General features: G+C 45.5%; 1 protein-coding gene across 7 annotated transcripts in view; it reads right to left on the bottom strand.

The window, feature by feature from the left end:
- The window catches only part of casz1 (castor zinc finger 1), a 76,232-nt gene that overhangs the window by 38,292 nt on the left and 17,942 nt on the right, over window positions 1–19,998 (bottom strand). For 4 of the 7 annotated variants that reach the window (XM_031845565.1, XM_031845566.1, XM_031845568.1 and 1 more), the window contains exon 1: window positions 8,961–9,110. The exons of 1 other annotated variant lie outside the window; for it this stretch is intronic. In XM_031845565.1, coding sequence (XP_031701425.1) covers window positions 8,961–9,039 — 79 coding nt within the window. In that variant the 5' untranslated portion in view covers window positions 9,040–9,110. Of the gene's footprint in view, window positions 1–8,960; window positions 9,111–19,998 lie in introns of those variants that run through there. 2 more of the 7 variants (XM_031845570.1, XM_031845572.1) reach the window with 1 other exon arrangement.

Raw genomic sequence — 19,998 nt, 5'->3', positions numbered from 1 at the left:
AGAGAGAGAGAGAGAGAGAGAGAGAGAGAGAGAGAGAGAGAGAGAGACTGTGCACCAGGGAAACTGCCACCAGCACCAATCTGTCACATTTGGTTCTTTTTTTAACTACTGGATTTCTAATGGATTTTTCTTTTAGGTTCCACTCCAGGATCAATGTTTTCCTGCAAACATATTGTACATGCATGCAGGACAAGCACACGCATACAGTACACAGACATGTGGACATACAGTCAGGAGGTAGCTGTCTCTTGTCCCCTCCCCCTGTTCCTCTCTCTCACAAATGTATTTTATTATTAATCAGTTGGTTGCACATCTGCCTGCTTGTTGTTTTTTTTTTTTTTTCTATCAATAAAGCACTTATTGCTTTTAGTCTAGAACATGACCTTGCACATCGTGTGCCGCCTTTCTGAGAATGCTGACCTTGAAGGACCCGTTCGGACTATTTCACTTCAGGTCGGTCCACGGGCTGTTATCAAACTCCAGCCCTCAGCCAAATGCCCCGCTACCGCTACACTGCCGCAAAACACAAAGAAACAAACTGCAGGACAAAGGCAGACACATACGGACCCAGTAACACACACGCTGACTGCGCGGGACAATGGCTGAAGAATACAAAGTATAATTCAAGTCCAGGCGGAAGAGGAAAGACGTTGAACTTGAGGGCAATCAGGCAGGAAAGTTGAAATCTAAGGACAAATACGCCCTCAGGCTTCATCACAAACAGGGTAATTACGGTGTTTTCCAGAACAGAGGACAAGCTGCCTAAAATGGTCTAAGGGAGAAAAAAAAAAAATCTGACATGAATGACGAGAACAATTCTGACAGCCACCAAAACAGCCAACTTTCATTGGGTTTGCTGCTTAGGGTAATTCATGGGACACACAGCTAACTTGTTAAAATTGTACATAAAATCTGGACACCCAGCTGGCGCCAGATGACAACTTAATTTCTAAGTGTTTGTGCTGTGGGAGGACAAAAACTTTTGCTTTAAAAAATACACAATGGCACACAGTCCCATGCTTCCACAGATAGAAACCAGGGAAATTTATTCCTGCAGCTTTGTTTTCAAGCTTAGCTCCCATGTTCAGTTTCAAGACACCAGGAGTGCAATTTGATAAGCCAACCGCCATGGTAAATGAGCAGACGACCCCTGTGTCCCTCCCTCATGGTTGCTCGGCTTGGTGCGGGCAGCAATGCAGTGTGGGTAGTACAGTGGAGAAGGGGCTCAGCGGTGCACCTCTCAAGGGCCCTTGAGCTAATATCTGTACAGATTAACTGCTTCAGTTGTATTTTGGTCACGGGGATCTCTCTTTGCCTTTGTGGCTTGTTGGGAGGGAGAAGGAGAGATGTGTGTGTGTGTGTGTTGTGAGTGTTACTTGCACACTTTCTTCTGTAGCGGCCTGCTCGCCTAAGAGGTCAGGAGCCGGCAGACTGGTGTATGTCATTCCATGTCATTATCTTTGGGGCCATATTTAATTTATCAGAATCCGGAGCTACACCGCTGAGTAAGTCATCCCCATCCCCTTACGATCACCTAGCCCCTCTATCTCTCCACAGGACACACAAACACACACACACACACACATACACAGTGTTAATCCTCCAGGGTAAACTCGGCACACGCCGCTCCATTAGTTATCAATTAAGTCTGGAAATCTCCACCTGTCTTACACACACAGATGAAGCCGGCACACATACAGTACGTAGCACCCCTCTCAACAGGAAGTTGAGGAGAGCGTGCCTTATTTGACTGCGAGTGTGTGGGAGCGAGTGAGTGCGTTTGTGTGTCCGTGCGGGTGGCACTCACGTCCATGAGGTTAACCTTGATATGAGGCCCTGTCGGGCCAGATAATGTCAATCAATGACAAGCCCTCACAGATAACCCCTAATGTGAAGCCTAAAAAGCAAAGCTGTTTAGATCTTTAGACATGCCCCCTTTCACCAGCATATGAATTGCATTACAAGGAAATGAGCTGTGGCATTTCTTTAATAAGACTCTCAAGACATTTTGACAGCATATATAAGGCACTCTGCCGTTAAAAAAAAAATTAAATAAAGCCCCTGCTGACAAAGCCTCCTCACACAATGCCGGGCTCTGATGGGCAGATCCAAGTCCCTGTTAACCGGAGGAGAGGAAAAGACGTGTAGGGAGGGGGAAGAAGGAAAAAGAAGGGTGGACCATTCTCTTTTTTCCTTCAAGCTCCCGGGGACTTCTTAATTGATTTCCAAGGTTACGTTTCAAATTTGTTTTTCAGATACGGGGGCCTTGTGAATGAGAGTACGAGTCCATTTTTTTTTTTTCAAGCGATTTCCCTAAATATTTGGCCTGGTTCGGAACATTTGCTTCCGATCTCGTTGAACCGCTTCCCCCTCCCACCTCCTCGCTCTCACCTCCCTTTGCTCTTTTTCTCCTCTCTCTCTCTCTCTCTCCTTGAAAAGAAAGAAGGAGGTGACATTAACCCAAAACGGCATGCATTTCCAGACAGGATGCCTGCACTGACAACATCGATCCCTGGCTCCCATTTAAACATTTGCTCTGCCTGACAGACTTTTCCTCTTTTGGACTTTATACGCGGTAGGATGAATCACAGGTGCCCGTTAAAATGTCACCCCGAGCAGGTTCTCTACCTGTCCAAAAATGACCCATGGCACGCTTTCAATCACATTATACTCTTTTAATGCTCAATTTATTCTCATGAAGCGCGATTAAAGTTTGATCAAAATACGTTCTTTGTAGGGCTAGGAGAGGAAGTGATGAGAATGAGTCTTCCTGCTCGTGGGATTTGCAGTTCTTAGACCCTGTGGCTGTGACTCGGCTGCCAGAACTTTAGTTTGCTTTCTTTTACTTTTCTGATTGGCAAAACGAAAGTGACAATAAGTTGACATGTTATATGACATTTTAAAGTGTACGTGTGTCCACGGATGGTTGGGGGAGTGTGGGTATGTGCATAATACACTGTAAACACATATGTTAGGGGGTTGTTATGTGTGTGTCTGCTTGCAAGGTTGGAGACAGCAGGGCACTGTGCTTTGCGCTCTCCTTCTGCTCCTCTCTGTCTAGTTCTTGCAGGTCACGTCATTTGCTCTGAGACACACACTCTCAAATACTGCACACTGACATTTCTACACACTCAGGAAACAAACGATTCGCGTGAGGATAAACACACCACCGCATCAGTGACAGCACTAAAACAGCGTGCTTTACCGAAAAAAAAAGAAGTTCAATGTGAACTGGAAGGCGTTACAAAATGTGGCAGTTTTCACCTAAAACAGGAACATTCTTGTTTCTGGGAGTTCAGTAGAGGGAGGAATGTGCCATGACTGAATGTGAAGGTGTGATAAAACAACACTCACAATAATAGGGGAGAGAAAAAAAAGCAAAATGAAAGTTTAAAGATGAAACGGACAAAAGCTGCTTTACAGGAAAAAGAGTGCTGTCTATTTTGGGTCTCAGCATGCAAAAGGAAGTGCTGCTGAAGTTGACTCAAACAAATAAATTTGCTTTTGATAAAACCACAGCAGCTACTTTTGCATTCTACACCAAACCCACTTTGTCGCCTTGCATCTTTATCTTTATGACTTGCCACATTTGTGAGAAGCCACTCACTAAATTGTCAAGCACGAACATCTGAGGGGTTTTCAAACGGTGCAAGTGTTGATGGCTAAAAAATGCAATTTTATTTTAAAAGTGACAGGTTAAAGGAAAGCCTCAGAAGTGAACACGGAGCGCTCGCCTATTTGCACTGTATCCAGCTGCCCGTTTTACATTTCTCCAACATTAATATTCCTCTTATTATTATTTTAAAGTGAAAACGGATACTCTGTTGAAGTGCAAATCTGATGAATTACGGGAGCAGATTGCTGCTATTAATTATTAAAACCTATTTTATAAATATTCAGGTCTGTCATGCATCTAATAATGAACGCTTTAGAGGAGGTTACTTCCCGTGCGCATCCTAATGTGTCAGAAATATCACTTTTAATCACGCTTGTGTCAGCGAGTGCTGGGTTTGAACCTGACGAAAACATTTCCACCAAATCAAGGAAAGTCAGTCGGCCTACTACTGTGCTCATCACAGCTCCTCCGATCATGCTGTTTCGCATGATCCAGGTTCTCCCGCCTGCCCGGTCTGAAGAGGTGGAGAACACCTCTCAGCTCCTCGCTGCATTCTTACCGGGGTAATTTGAATGGAGAATAATGCATCGGCAGCACTCTACCCTTCTGGACACACCTAGTCCCAGTGCTACTGCTGCCATATGCTGTGTTGATACATATTCATAACACTTTCTCGTGCGTTGAGTGTTGGTGTGCAACGAGGCTTAAATGAGTGTCTCACATCTTCAAATGGGAAGAGGGGGGAAAAAAGCCGGGCTCAATGAAAGTTAGACTGCTCTTCTCCTCCTTTCTCTCCCATCCCCCTTCTGCAAAGTAGACACGTTTGGGTGCTGATAGGTGATCCCAGTGCTTTTGTGCGGATGAGCGAGAGGCTGCAGAGTTCGAGGATTGTCTTCAAGAAGCTGTGAGAGGCGGCAACTGTCAGCATGCTCGGAGACACCATGCTGTCAGGTGGGCCGGTCTTGCTGGTAGGGTGAGAGTCAATGGCACTGCACCATGACCTCCGTACACCCCACCAGCATATGCTGCACAGAGCATACACACAACCAGACAGAGAGAGAGAGACACACACACACACACACTGTGGAGTGCTCTAAGATTAATGCTGTCAGAGCTACAATGATACCCCTTCATTATCTGCACACGGGGCCTCCTTCGTGCGCCCGCTTGCCTCACTGTCCTCTCCGCTGCTTCTCTATGGAGGTAGTAATTACTAAAGCTAACATTTCTTGCACTCTGTGCCTCCAACTACCCTTCACTTACCCATTATTTCTTTCTCGTTTTCGCAGTGCTTTCAAGTGACTTGTCAGCCTTTTTGCCAACTGGTGACACAGCTGACGGTATGCCGGTGTTGATGGCAGCGCCAGTGCGACTCACGCTGTACGTGCGAGCCCTGTATTATGAGATTATTTGGTGCCCAGCTGATGTGCAATAAAGGCACAGTGTGGTACCCCAGATTCAGATCAGTCCTCTGGGTCAAGTGCTCATTGTGTTACAACAAGAGAGAAGTGCTTGATGTACCACTGCAGTATCTGTTGTACTGTACATTGTTGGTTTAACAGGCTGGGATCAGAGAGATGCTCCCTCTTGCATGGCGTTTTTCATTACCAACAATGCTCTTACTCTTTGTCTTTCTTCTTCCTCTCCCACTGGAACTATGGCTTTATCAAAGGTGATAGCTTGCTCAGGCGCATTTTCTCAAACGTCTTCTTCAGCCAGCCATTTCCCAAGCCGCTCTCGGGTAAACGTCACTCATGAAAACCAGGGAAGAGTTGATGGTGAGATCAAAAAGAAAGGAAGGACACAAAGGAGAGCAGGGAGATGGGGGGGGGAAGAGGAACGATACCCTCCTCCCCCATCCGACACCAACGAGTGCTGAGGGTAATTCTTCCAAGCAGGGCCAGTGTTTTCAGACGCAAATACAACAAAACGTCGGATGCTGCCATGAGACATCAAAATGGGTGATTTTGACTTCAGAGGGTCTTCAGATGCTTGAGGAGCCGAGAGAACAGAAGGTACCAGCAGGCTGTTAACAACCAACGCGGGAACCACGCCAGAAAAGACGGCCTCCTACCAAAAATGCCAATCGGCACCGGATCAGTAAAGGCTTCTGTAATACTGTCATATCCCACCTGAGCACTTTCGTCTGCTGAAAGTGAAATGGCTTGAAGGTTTATCAGCTGCTATTTACTGTACCATTGAGAGAACATGTTAAAAAGTAAAGAACTTCCACAGTTAGGTGCCACAAAGGCAGAAATAGAAAAAACAAACCACACACAACGAATTCTGGAAGGAGACTGATGTCTTCAACAGGTGCCTTGAAAATAGGAATTCTATGTCCTTTGCCTTACAGAAAGATTCTCATCAGCAAATTAAAGACTTGCTTCGTTCTTTTGAGACCTGAGTTGTGTTGTGACACGCCGAGAGGGATGTCCGCATTTTCTCCCGTGTTGTTCTCGCTCATTCTTGGAGCATTAGGCTCACTCTAAATAGCCTCGAGGAGATTAGGCTGGCTCGTATTCAAATGCACATTTCTTCCAAAACCCACTCCACGAGTGGGCCAAGGAGAGCAGTGCAGGAGCCTTGTGAGACGGTAGTCAGAGAAGATTCAGTCGTGTATAAATCAGCTAAGAGGAGGAAAAGAGACAGAGACAGAGAGGAAGAGGGAGAGAGAAAGGCTGAGGTAAAAGACAAACAAGTGTTGGCTCTGCTCTACGAGTTTAGTTAGCTAGAGAGTTAGTGCATGAGTTATGGCTAGCGAATGGCTGAGGGACGCTGTATTTATGAGGGGACTGAGTGAGTGTTAAATCCCTGGTAAGAAATAAAGTCGTCCCTGAGCGAACAGGGGAAACATTTCACTCAGTCTAAGAGGTGCCTCGAAAAAAATGAAAGCCATCCCTCTTCCAAGGGAAGCACTATTCCGTATTCCCTAAAATTGCTTTATTCCTTAAAAATGCTATAGATCACATCCAAGTGGATTGAATCTCATATTTGAATAGAGAGGAGGGATTCTCCGTCTGCATGATATCAAGGGAGTTCACGAGCCAAGGAGAGGAAAAGAATCTGATTCTTCTAAAATTGCATGCGGATTTTCTGAGGGATCTTTGGCTAAGGGCGGCTGCCAAAACACACAGTGCACTTGTTGCAGTGCAAGGGTTCATCCAAGAAAAGTTTTCCACTGTGGTTTACCCGGGAAAAAGTTTGATCTTTTTTTTTTTCAATTGGAATAATCAAATGTATCTATATTAAATCATCGTAATATCTATTCATCTATACATCTAAATGCAGATATATGTTTCTTTAGATTCCTTTTTTCAACTTCCTATGTTGAATGAAGTCGAACTTCAAAGGTCAGATACAAAGAAAGGCACATGGCCACAATGAAAAAGCAAAAGCTTCACATCACTCTTTGTGCAACTCTAATTCAAACCTCTCTTCAAACCCAGCAGTGGTCATAATAATTATGACTTAAAAAGGCTATATTTTTGCATTAACTTAAAAGGCTATATCTTTTTCTTCCCCTCCAGCCTGTGCGGCCTCACTTACCCTGAGTATCTTCATAAATCACCAGTTACATGTACTCCACAATTCAGTCATCAATCTCCTACCAGGTCAGAGTGAAAATAGAGGGGGGGGGAATGTCGGCTTAGTAAAACGTCTCTCTGGTGAATGCTGCTACCACCACCCACTACTCAAACACACACACAATATGCACATAGAGCAGTAGCATACACACACACATGGCAGTTAAATAACAAACACACGCGCCCGGCACACAGCAACCAGAGCAGTCCTGTGGGACAAGGGAGCGGTTGCCAGATCGCCACGGTAACGCAAGCCAAATTCAATTCTGACTTCACCTTTCACTCGGGAAGCTGCTTCCATTTGTTAGACAAACAAATAAACAGCAAGCGTGAAGTTAGAGCCGGCCAACTTCTTTTTTGTCCTGTGAGCCTCGACAAGAAGTACCAGGCCCAGGCTGTGTGAGAGACACCCACAGGGCCGCATGCAAATCTGTGTTGATGTTCACAGACACAGTATTTATTTAACCAAAAGGAGAGAATCTTAATTGTACACGAGGAGGAGGATTATTCCTCTCTGAACCGTGTCTCCGCGAGGGAGAAAGGGACTCTTTTTAGCCTCTCGTCAAGCGAGTGTTTACATCAGCAGAGTGGAAAATCCCTCCGATGACAAACCTCTCCATCACAACATCTGTATCTAAACAGCCGAATCAATCTCGACCAACACCACAAATTACCTCACGTCATATCCGAAAACATCTGCACTTGACATTACAGCTGAGGGATTTTAGGTGCTTTTTAAATTGTTTTTAATTTTAGCTTGCGGGAGGGTGCATTTAGATTTTTTTAAGTGTATTCGTGTAGCCTTTTATCACTTTAACGGCCTGAAATTGCCTTGTAATAGATCAGAAGTATTTCCTTGTAAGTAATGTGTAATTAGTGGTAGATAAAGTATTCAGATCCCATTAGTAAAAACAACCCGATTTAAAAATACTCAATTACAAGTGAAAGTGCTGCATTCAAAAACAATAAAAAGTCCTCAAAGGTAAAAATACTCATTATTACAAATGGGCAGAGTGATATATTTTTACATCAATGGATTATTATTCCTGATTAATATGCCAGCAACATTTCAGTGTTGTGGCTGCTCGAGCTGTAACTAATTTGAAACTCTACACTTTTGGGTAGTTCAATAAAGGCATCGTATTTTAAAAGCCAATCATATCATTTGTTAGTAAAATATTATTCTTTTAAATAACAGTAAATGTAACTATAACTGTGAAATAACTGTCACTGTTAAATAAAGTAAAGTAAAAGTAAATGCAGCTGAAAATTGTACAGAGTGAAAAGATGTACTTTCCACAACCGAATGTCGTAAATGTAACTGTAGAATATACAAAAGTGGAAGTGTGGCGTGCTATAAGGCATGGTACAAAAAGTACATAACAAAACTTTTTGAGGAAGCAGCACACCATTAAAACTAATTAAACACATCACTGACATCCAGTGCACTATAGGCACAAATGTGCATCTGTAATTAAAAACAGCATTTTTTTTCAATCATTACACCTGCTGTTTCCTCAAACTCGCTTAGGCTCTCTCTCTTTCTCACACACACACACACACTCTTTGACACCACCCACCACATCACTACACATGCGTGCCTGACTCATGCCAACTGCAACTAGTAGCAGACCCGTTCACCCCGAGGTAGCACTCAACTCCTGCGTGAGGAGAGAGAGAGCGAGGGAGAGAGGGAGTGAGTGAGAGAGAGAGAGAGAGAGCGAGAGGGAGTGAGTGTAGGGTGTGTGTGTGAGTCTTACCTGGCAGCAGACCGCCCTCTGCGCTCTGTCTCACCTCTCCCTCCTGCCCTGGAAGAATTCTCTCCACAAAGCAAGGCATTTTTTCCTCAACTGCTCTCTGCCAAGGCTCTGCTCTCTCTCTCTCTCTCTCCCTCTCCCCCTCTCCTTCTGTCTCTCTCTCCCTCCCTCTCTCCTCCTCACTCCTTTCCTCTTTCCCGCTCTGTCCTCCTCTCTCGCTGTCTATCTCTCCTCCCTCCTTACCCACCCCCTCTCTCCTTCTCTCTCTCTCTCTCTCTCTCACTCTCTCTCCACTCCTTCCCCTCCCTCCCTCCCTCCCTTCCTCCCTCCCTCCCTCCTAGCACAGATGTCGAGGCTGTGCGAGTTTACCCACTTTACCAGTAGGGGTCCTTCATCGCCCTTCTCCACCCCACAGCCACATGGGGAAACAAAACACACACAGGCCCCAGGAAGAGAGAGCCACTTAACGGGCGCCCTCCTGTCACTGCTACAATGAGAGCCCTGTGCAGAGCAGCACGGCTGTATGAGCCGTGTGTGTGTGTGTGCATGTGTGTGTGTGTGTGAGAGAGAGAGAGAGAAAGAGAGAGACAGGTGTGAAGTGGGTGGTGTGCACACGGGGAGCTGGCCCTCGGCCCTTTACAGCCCTGTTCAGCACTGTTCGGCTAGGCTTGGCCCTGGCTCCTGGCCCCTGAAGTGTAGTACAGTAGTGGCTCACACACACACACACACACACACTCATGGGCATTTGAAGACACAGATTGACTTACAGTGGGTCTCTCAGAGCGAGCAGCCAGAGAGAGAGAGAGAGAGAGAGAGAGAGAGAGAGAGAGAGAGACAGAGAGAGAGAGAGAGAGAGAGATTGTGGGCATGCACAAGCATTCACACTTTCACTGATACACAACACAGACACACACAGAACAACTGCCGCTGTTTGCTACTGTTGCTGTTGACAGTGATAACATGTGCTTTGTGCCCTATGTGCGTGTCAGTGTGCATGTGCACGAACATACAAACACACATTCATACACAAACGCATAGCGGTTGCCTATCGACTCTCAGGTCTCTTTTCTGTCTTTCTTTTTTTAATCATGTTTAAAAAAAGAAAGAAAAGAAAACAGCCTTCATTGACACTGGCTTGTTAGGTTTGAAGGCTCTTAGCTAGTGCACAGGAGGGAATTTCTAGTTTCTCGCCTACTTGCGGGGCACTCTTCACATTGCAATATCAATACTGGAGAATATTAGCTGTCCTGCTGAAGAATGTCAGATCTCTTGTTTGCCGTTGAATAAGGGCAGATTCCCTCGGGGTGAAAAGAAAGGAAGATCTATCAAGAGTCTCTATAATCCTGTAATTATATGCTGTGTACAACGTCGTGTTAAAAGCTGAATTAAAGGTGCAAAATGCTTTAAAAGTGGAAAGAAATAACAAATCCATTGTTTAAAAAGGAAGCAGAGAGCAGATCAAAGAATACTCTTTGTACACCTTAATAATGTATTAAGCAACAAACTAGAAAGGACTAAGATTAACACTATGTGGAACTTGATCCCACATTTTTTTTTATCAAATATTACCTAACTTTTATGACGGTTTATATTGCAGGAAAGCAGTGATCCTGATCAGGATCCTGTGCTGTTAAAATATCAGAAGACTAATTATCAGGTCCAGCTCTGTGTAAGGACTTGTTTTTTCCATTTATTGCTGCCTGAAACAGGATAAGGGCATCTGCACTCAAGACGTGATATCCCGGACCTGCTGTTTGCATCATTTGAACAGAGGGTGGATCGCCTTTATTTGAGTCAAACAAAGCCTTATAATGACACAAAAATTGTAGTCACTGTTTGACAGACAAGGCTCCAACGCCCAGACTGCCTTCAAAATGTTGACAAAGAGTAATAAAGAAAATAGGATGTCAAAAGAGCAGGACACGGATGTTGAATAAAGCCACCAGAAAGTGTACATACTTAACGTCGTGATAAGCTAATGAGAGAAACCGAGCTTTGCTCTTGGTTAACTCTTATCACTGTTTGCATCAGTAGCAAATCTCCCTTGACAGCAAGACTGAAATCAAATACAGGTTTTTTCGGCAGATGAAGGAAAGTCATTTGTATTTACAGGAAATAAGAACGATGCACTCGATCACTATTCCCTTGCTGTGCTAACTAGAACGCAGCCCCTGTATTAGATGTTGGAGGAGCAGCACAAGGACAAGTAAAACATACCTTAAATAGACTACAAATGAAGTCACTTAACACCCACTCGCTTCCCTCGCCACCCCCTGCTCTGTCTGTCTTCAACAGAAAAAGCCTGTGTTTGACTGTCTCCCTCTCAGGTTCATAGTTGTCTTTTTGCTTTTTAAACAGGCACCTCGCCTGTCACGGTACAGGAACGGGCGCATTCCCCTTAAATGGCTCCTTTTGACAACTGATCTGTAAATACAGCCGGATCTGCAACTTCCCCCGTTTCTCTCTCACTGCCTCACTTCTCCCTCATGTCTTTGCTCTCCCTCCCTCCTTCCTAAACTCCTGCCAGACCCCCCCCCCCCACACACACACACACAAATAACATGAAGGTCTGCCTATGACCCACCCCCCAAACTAATGCACGCACACACACACACACACACACACACACGCATACACCGAAACACAACCACTCACGCGCTGTTACCCCCACTTCCCCCTCCCAACTTCCCCAACTCCATTCCCCCAGCCTCTATAAAAACACAAATATGCCATAACTCAGGCAGTGCTGCCACATAGCCTCCATCTTGCCCTGTACCGGGGGGGGGGGGGGGCCTCTCAGGAAGGTCACCAACAAATGGTTTTCCGATTCACTGCCCCTGAAATAATTTTGTGTATTAAAACCTGAATCTGCACTTTCTGGCCTGAAAGCTTTTCTAATTATTCCGGTGTCCTTGGGACAGACACAGATCCTTCACACGCCGGGGGAAACAAGCTATAGAGCAACCACTACAGCCACAAACACCCCTCCACCTCCCTCCCTCCCTTCCTCTCTCTCTCTATCCCTCCATCTCCCCACCTCCTCTCTCCTCTGCTCTCCTCTCCCCGCTTTACAGCCACCCCCCCTCCCCAATCTGTTTTCAAAGCGTGTCTGTCCTTTATTAAATTGTTTTCTTTTCCACATTATCAGTTGCCATGGAGACCTCATCTCTCGGATTATTTGAATTTCATTATATCTATTGATTTGGGAGCATTTCATCTTTTTTATTGTTTTTCTGTCAATTTTCGAAACGAATAACCATCTAATTTGCGTCAGCGCTGATTACGTTCGTCCCTCAATAGAGGTCGGCAGCTGCGCCGGGGAAACAAATCAATGGAAAAACATCATAAAACTCGAAAGTACAATCAACCAGGATATGGGTGACATTCCGTGGTTGCTGAAACGAAGTCATCAAAAAATATATACTTTTTTTTCCCCTGCGCCTCTGCATGTATGGGGGTGCAGGGAGGAGGACACATATGTGTCTGGGCAGATATATTACTATATTTCCGCAGATAATATACTATGGTAAATTTCCATACTGATAACAGCCCCTCCCTGCCTGACCAAAACAAAAAAAATGCTTACTGTATCTAAATAATTTATGCAATTTTAGCATTTATATATAAATTTTTTAATAAGCTGCTTGGAGCAAAGTGGCCATTAACAAAACACACAGCTGTCCAATGGGCTAAGCCCAGCAGATCAATTGCGCTTTTTTATGACATGATAAAATGCTTTTAAAGCAATTTACACAAATATGGAAAAAATGACTTCATGGGCTTCATTTATTCATAAGGACGTGTATTAGGAGAACAAAAGTCTTACGAAAGCCAGACAGGAGAGATCGTCCCGGTCCTAACTGGAACGGACTTGCTGCCCTCTCCACAAGGACATAAAGTTTCATTACTGATGCACGCAGTCAAAGGCAATTTAGCAAACACAGTGTGCAAAAGAAAACATCAGCATATTGCAAGTGTTCCTGTATTAGGCGGACCTTGCATGTTGTTTTCCAATTTTGATTCATTTTTGTGGGGGGGTAGGGTGTGGGGGTGATGGATTTTTTTTTTTTCCCTCCCCCCTGCCCAGTGTCACCCTGACCCAAAGCCAAGGGGAGGTAGCCTCAGTGACAGGAACGTGTGCTTTCTGGCCCGCGAATCCAAGCCACACCGTGTGCCAGACAACGGGGCCTTGCAGCAGGACAAATGCGTATGCACACCTTCAGCTGTTCAGTGATCTACACCACATGACACCCAGACTCATTCTGTGAGAAATCAGGCCAACAAATATTTCAGCAGATCTGATCATTTAGCATCTTGGTGCAGGCGCACTCACACACACATTATGCACAGGGGTATAGGGGGGGGGGGGGGGGGGGGGGGGGGGCAGGCAAGGCCATTTGGAGGCTAATCTTGTTTCAAGCATCCTCTCTTCATGTGCCGACAATGTGCCTGAGCTGCCGTACGAAACGCTGCCGCTGTCGCTGTTGCTGCCGCTGAAGGCCCCATGTTTGCAACATATGTCAACATTTGACAAAGCATTACTCCCCCCCCCCCCCCCCCCCCCAATAATATTCTCCTGCTCAGGCCTCTGAAATGAGAGCGCTAACAAATTAGCTTTTTATGTTTATTTTCTGTGTGGGTGTGTCAGAGGGGGGAGAAAGGGAGATCTCATTTTCTAAGGCACCAGTTCTCAACCCTGAGAGAGAGAGAGAGACAAAGAGAGGAAGAGAGAAAAGAAAGAAAGGCTGAATGTTTTGGAGTCACGATTCTTCTCCTGATTGCCCTAGCTGTCTCAGTTGTGCAAAACATGACCCTCCCCTCCCTCAGCCACGACAGAAACACGGGCGGCTGGATAAACACTATTTTATGCAGTGACTAGATGAATCGTCAGACAGTAATTACAGTCTTCCTCTCGCCCAAACCAAACTCAACTGTACGGGCTCTTTCTTTGACACCAGACTGCAGTAGCACGTACTACAAAAGTGCAGGTGTGTGACATGTTTGTCAATGCCTCTCCCAACTAGATAAATATAAATATTAGACCCTGTGACAACGGTGAATTGCTCTCTGCCGCTTTCAGCGATGTGTTAATAATCTGTAGCTGAAAGAGGACTTGTGTGGACTGACGATGTTATCATGTGCAGTCAGACGTTGCCGGGCTGGCTTTGTAGAGAAAGTTTGGCTGAATTTTCTTTTTCTGCTACCCTAGCAGTTTGCGCTTTCCTCTTCTCGATGTGACAAAAATAACACGGTTGTGTCCCAAACTAAACATTCCCACAGGGTGGCTGGTAGTCCACGTGGTCTCTTGACACCAACAGGCCCGGCGCAGACAACTCAGTGCTGACGTGTTCAAAAAGAGATCCAAACGATATCAATAAGCTCAGCGAAAGGAGTTAATGTGTTCATTTTGGTGTTGACACGTATTCAAAATGTCAGAAATGTGGATCTCGGCTACATCCGTTATGCTAGAGCAGTGAAACACACTCGCACACTCTTTCTCTTACTCTGTACTGATTCATCCGGTCAGGCCGTGCCCCAAACGCGGTGCAGTAAACCATGCTGTCGATGTCCGAGCTCTAAAAAGCACAATTACAGAGGACCTCGGCTGAATAATTTAAAGAGCATAATTATTGACCTCTATCCGAATTCCTCTGAAAGGTGCATTAAGATATAGAAAAGCTCTGGAGGTGGAAGTGAAACTAAGGAGAAGAGAGGGAGTGTGTCTCCCCAGGCCTCCCTAATGCACTCTCCTGCTGTACTCTAACTTCCTGTGGACCCCTAATGTGCCCGCTGCTCGCTGGCCTGATGAAGACTACGGTTAATGAGGCCCCTGTTTCTGAAATGAAGTATCTTTGAAACCATCAACATGCATTACTATCAAGCCGCCACCCCCCGCCAAACCACACGTATATACACAAACACACATCCCCACTGTCCCAAACCAACACACACACACACACACACACACACACACACACACACACACACACAAAGACCAGTTCTTCAACCCCCTCCCCACCTTTTAGTGCCACCACAGGTTCTGGTAGGCTGGACCAGTCTGGGGGAAGGGTGGAAGTGGGGAGTGAGACTGCACGAGAGGGTTTTTTTTTTTTTTTTTTCTGTTGGAGGTGGGGGGTGTTTGAGGGTTAACTGTCCCTCAGGGGGCTATCAGTGAACTGGGCAGCCGTCACTGCTGGTGACGGTGGTCCCTGGTTCTCCATTGACAACCAGGCTCTGACAGATTAGCAGCTAGTCAAGAGGAATCCACGGCCCCGGACACAATTAAAGTGATCCCTTTTCTCAAATTTGACTCAATGTATGTGACTGTGAGTGCGACTGGATTTGGACAAGGCATCACAAGAGTGTGTATGTGTGTCTGTGAATGTGTGTGTGTGTGCGTGGGAGGGGTGGGGGGGTGGGGCGCACTGGCAGCAGGCTTGGGGGAGGATACAGCGAGATGAGGCCTTTTTAATTAAAAGAAAATATTTGTGTTTGCATACTATCGAGGTTTGAACCTGGGACAATTCCGAGAATTCTGGCTGTTTAATAGCTCGCTCTTTAAAGTGATTTGGGTTATTTCAGATCCTCTTTGCATACATGCATTTTTAAAATTTCAATTAGGCTATACATCTTTTAAGTAAGGCTCTGGAGTTGTGCGTTTGGGTTCTTTATATACATGTTCTTTTATTTCCTGAGATAAATGACCACCAACTTCTATTACAAGCAATTCAAAGAAGAAATGCCTCACAGATGAACTTATTTATCGTCAGAAGGGTGCTGCTGTCTCTGCTATATTTCAACCAGGAAGGATAGAGGGCACTGAAATAATTAGGCGACTTCTGCAACATCCTGAATGCCAAGGACAGGTGGATTAAAGTATTAAAACAATCGCATTTCAGTCTTGAAATAGTCTTGTGCACGACTCAGCACCATGCGCATCCGTTCAAGTTCAGCCGCCAGCTCCATAACGCCACAGGAGAGGGGTTAGGAAAAAAAAGCCCAATCCCATTAGCCACGTACATGCATCTCAGCAGACCTGCTGGAAACGTGAGCAAATCTCAGTGATGATTATCCCCTAAAGCTCTCAAATGATAATACATAATCAAACCGTACAGACGGCTCCTCTGAAATCACAAAGCCAGCTATAGCGCTAATGTGGGTTTTCCCCATTTGTGTTCAAATCTGGTGCTTTCCAAATGAAAAACCGAAGAGACTGCTGCAATCAGTCGCCTCTGCACCCGAGGAGACGTTTAACTGCTGTCCTCCAATTAGAAGCCCGAGAACCGAGCTCCCCTACATTAGGAGAAGAAATTATTTAAGACAAAGGTTAAGACATGAGTTCACATTTGATTCTATTTACAGTGCAAAATTAATAAGAAAGCAAAGTGCTCCGTCGTGCTGGTTCACTCAAACATTTGGGTGAGTGATCTTCAATTTAATCAAGAGTGTTGAACACATCTCTGTGCCTTGACAATCAGAGACTTTAGGAATAAAGGAGCATTGACAATGTAAAAAAATGCATGTGCCACTATTCTCCCGCACAATTTAGTAAAATGCCAGCTGTAACATTAGTGTTAAGGATTAAACTACAGTCATTTGTTACCGCTGTGAAAGAGGGGTTAAGGATACTTGTTACATTCTTTTTAAAACTCCATTAGTGAGCTCATTACTATCCAGGGGATTTTTATCTTATCAGACTGAACCACTTTCTTTAAAGATAGCAGATTTATTTCATCAGCATCAACTGGCCAGCTCTCAGCTGAAGAGAGCTTACGTAAATGCCTGAGAAGAGGACCAAAGCAAAAAAGATAAGATATCTACTGTAAATCAGTTCTACATCTAGAAAATAAGTGCAAGAGCTGTTCATTTCATCGGGTATGTATACTGTATATAGGTTACCCAAGCAGTGAAAAGATCTTTTCTTACAATTGACAATAATTAAGGTGAGTGCTCCGATGAAATCTAAGCCTCTTATCCCACCTCCTGCCATCTGTGGCTCCAATGTTAGAGCTCAGGGACGTTCACTCTTTCACCTTCTGGAAGGAACAGGAAAGAAACGAGTGCCGTCGATACAACGAATCAGAGCACCACGGTCAACCTGCTTTCCCAGCCGTGCCGTGGAGGTAGAATGAACCCTCTGTGACACAAAACAAACAGGAAGCTGAGAGAGAGACAGAGAGAGAGAGAGAGACAGAGAGAGAGAGAGAGAGAGAGAGAGAAACCTGTGCCCTTCAGTCTCCCCCAGTAAAGACGCTCTTAACCAGGTCTGACAGCTGACAGCTCCTTGGCAATTGGGGTCAGTTAAAGGAAAAGTAGCTCAAGTTTTGTTGGGGCTTTGGCTTCAGAGATGTTCAGGAGCCACTGCCCACCGCAGCATCAAAGGGGATTATAGGGACAGGGCCATCTGTTGCCAGAATAAGCGTGAGCCCTTTTATGTCTCTGCCTGTATGTTTGTGTGCATATGTGTGTGAGTGTGTGTATGTGTTTATGAGAGAAAGGCAGCAAGAGAGAAAGACCCTCGTGTCTATGTACTTTTAACTTAAAGGGCAGCGGAGGAGAGGGGCACTGACAACTGGTTTTAATCTGGGCCGGGGGGCGCTAAAGGTTAAAATCAGAACAAACAGGGCACCACTATTAAATAGTGGAGTGACATATGCCAGTCAAGTATTACACTACAGCAGTGTAATAGAGTCTAAGCCATCAGTTAGGATTTAGGGATTGTGTTTGTGTTCGGCGCTGGCTTGCTGAAAACAGGATCCTGCACTAATCGTGAATTGTCTGTCTTTTGTCATCCAGGCAAAACAGGGAACTTGTTTTTGTTGTGGGTTTATTGGAACACAGTGCCAACCTTGTCCCCCCTTCACCTCTCTAATTTGTTTTGGGTCCTGTTCCTGGCCTCCGCCTGGGAATGTTTTCTCCTCAATAGTCTGCTACCTTTTAGCTGAGCTGCCCAATGCTTGACCTACTGCCGACACTTACTTTCAGCACTCTAATTGTCGTTTAATCACATATCAACCTGTCACTTAAAGACCCCCTTTTTTTTTTTCAAGGGGGGAACATTTGCATATGTTGTAAAACTAATTCCTATCAAAAGCTCCAGTGGCTGTGAAAGCCGGCGCTCTGTCTCTCTTTTACTTTCACACACGTGTAGACACAGTTAAGCACAAGAGAACGAGAGAGAGAAAGACCCACACCCACACACACACACACACACACACACAATATACAGTAGTATACTGTATCTCACCTTAACAGACAAAAACATACATAGGCAGACGCCATACCTGATATTCTCGATTCAGGTAGTTTTATCACATTTGTTAACAGTGTGTGGTGACACGTAACGTGTTAGAATAGGGACAGCGACAAGACCGATTCAGATCGCATGTACTCGTGCGAGCCAAAGCGAAGGTGACAGTAAATGTATAGTGTTATAAAGGAATCAATTAGAGTTAATAATGTATCGCTCTTTCAAATGTTACATTCATTTGTTCACACTTAGATAAAGCTACTGCAAAATAGGTCGTGCCGGGTATGCCTGGCAAACTACACCACATTTACATTATCACCCTTATACATCGAGGCGCCACGTTCCGCTCGAGTGGTGGCGGCAGAGAAGGGGTGGGGGGGGGGGTTGCGAATCATGTTTTTCGGGCCCAAGGAAGGGCAGTCCTCAGGAGATCTCCCCCTCTAATTACAGATCGGGGGAAAAGAAAGCTCTTTGTTCCACCTTTTATTACATTAATTGATAAAACGGAGCTCGGGTGGAGCCGTCTTATAGGGAGGGGATAGGGCTGGGGGTGAAGTGAGGGGGATCCTTTGGGCAGATGAAGGTGGGTGAGAGGCTTTTGGAGCTGAGGTCCTGTTTTCAGAGGACCCTAATCCCGTTAGGGGCCCCGCTGGTGGGGCAGCCCTGGCGCTCTGCTTTCCCACAGGCTCCGGCTCCAGAGTTGAGGAGGGGGGTGGTGGTGACGGGGGCAGACGATGGTGTGGAGGGCGAGAGTCCCGGCAGCGCTGTCTGGGCCCAGGCCTTAATTAACTGTCTCTTCAGGGGGTACTGAGGGCCACACTGAGACCCTATGTCACAAACGCCAGAAAGCACTGAGAAGCTTTAAGAGGAAGTGGCATCTCACCCAGTGTGGAATCAAGGGAAACCCCGTGGATCTTTAATATGGACCCCATACAGCTCAAAGCCGTATAGATGTCGCAGGACATTAGCTGGGCTATTTTATGACTGGTTATTAGCTAAGCACAAATTGCGCAGGTGGTTGATATTTCGACCAACGTCCCAGTCATTCAATTAAAGCTAAAAATAAAAGTTTGGAACACCAAGGGAAAAATATTCTACTCAGCATTTACTTCAACAATGATTCAGATGTAAAATGGACACAAACTTCCATGTCTATTTGTACGGGATTGGCCAATCTTTTTTGTCAGTGGTTAAGTAGGTGTAACAGGATTTGTCATGGCTGTAATCTGCTTCTGCTCGTTGAGGCTACCTGCAAACAACAGAGGCAGGGAGGTGCTGGTACAGTGGCCAAACGGAGTCTGAAAATGTTGCAGAGGCAATTAGGCATGTTGGTGTGTGTGTGTGTGTGTGTGCACGCACACAACAGTGTCAGAGGTGCTAAGCCGGGCCAAACACGCCTCATTGAAATGTCCATCTTAAAGCCACCCAAGTTCCTCATCTCCCCCGCCCTTCGACAACCAAGATGCTTCAAGACTGTCAAAAGCATTTTCCACAAAGCTGAGGAGAGGGCAAGGAGAAAAAAAAAGGACCTGCCACTGTCACATGCATACTTTGCGCGTGCACACACACACTTGCAAGGCTGTCAGGTAAATTAGATCTGAAAGCTGACAATTTCTGACCATATTTCCTTGATTATTTCGAACAAATGCACACCAGCCGCTCTAAGGAGATTAAAGTGACATAAAAGTCCCGAGTGGGAGGAGGGAGGGCAGAGAATCCAGGTCACCCCCATTTGTCCCCCTGCCTGACAGCAGCTATATCGCTATCCAATCCAATAAAAGTCCCCCCCCC

Source organism: Anarrhichthys ocellatus, unplaced genomic scaffold (genome assembly GCF_004355925.1).
Source record: "Anarrhichthys ocellatus isolate YVR2014 unplaced genomic scaffold, GSC_Weel_1.0 scaffold5, whole genome shotgun sequence".
Lineage (NCBI taxonomy): Eukaryota > Metazoa > Chordata > Actinopteri > Perciformes > Anarhichadidae > Anarrhichthys > Anarrhichthys ocellatus.
This window is presented reverse-complemented; position numbering and strand designations above follow the sequence as displayed.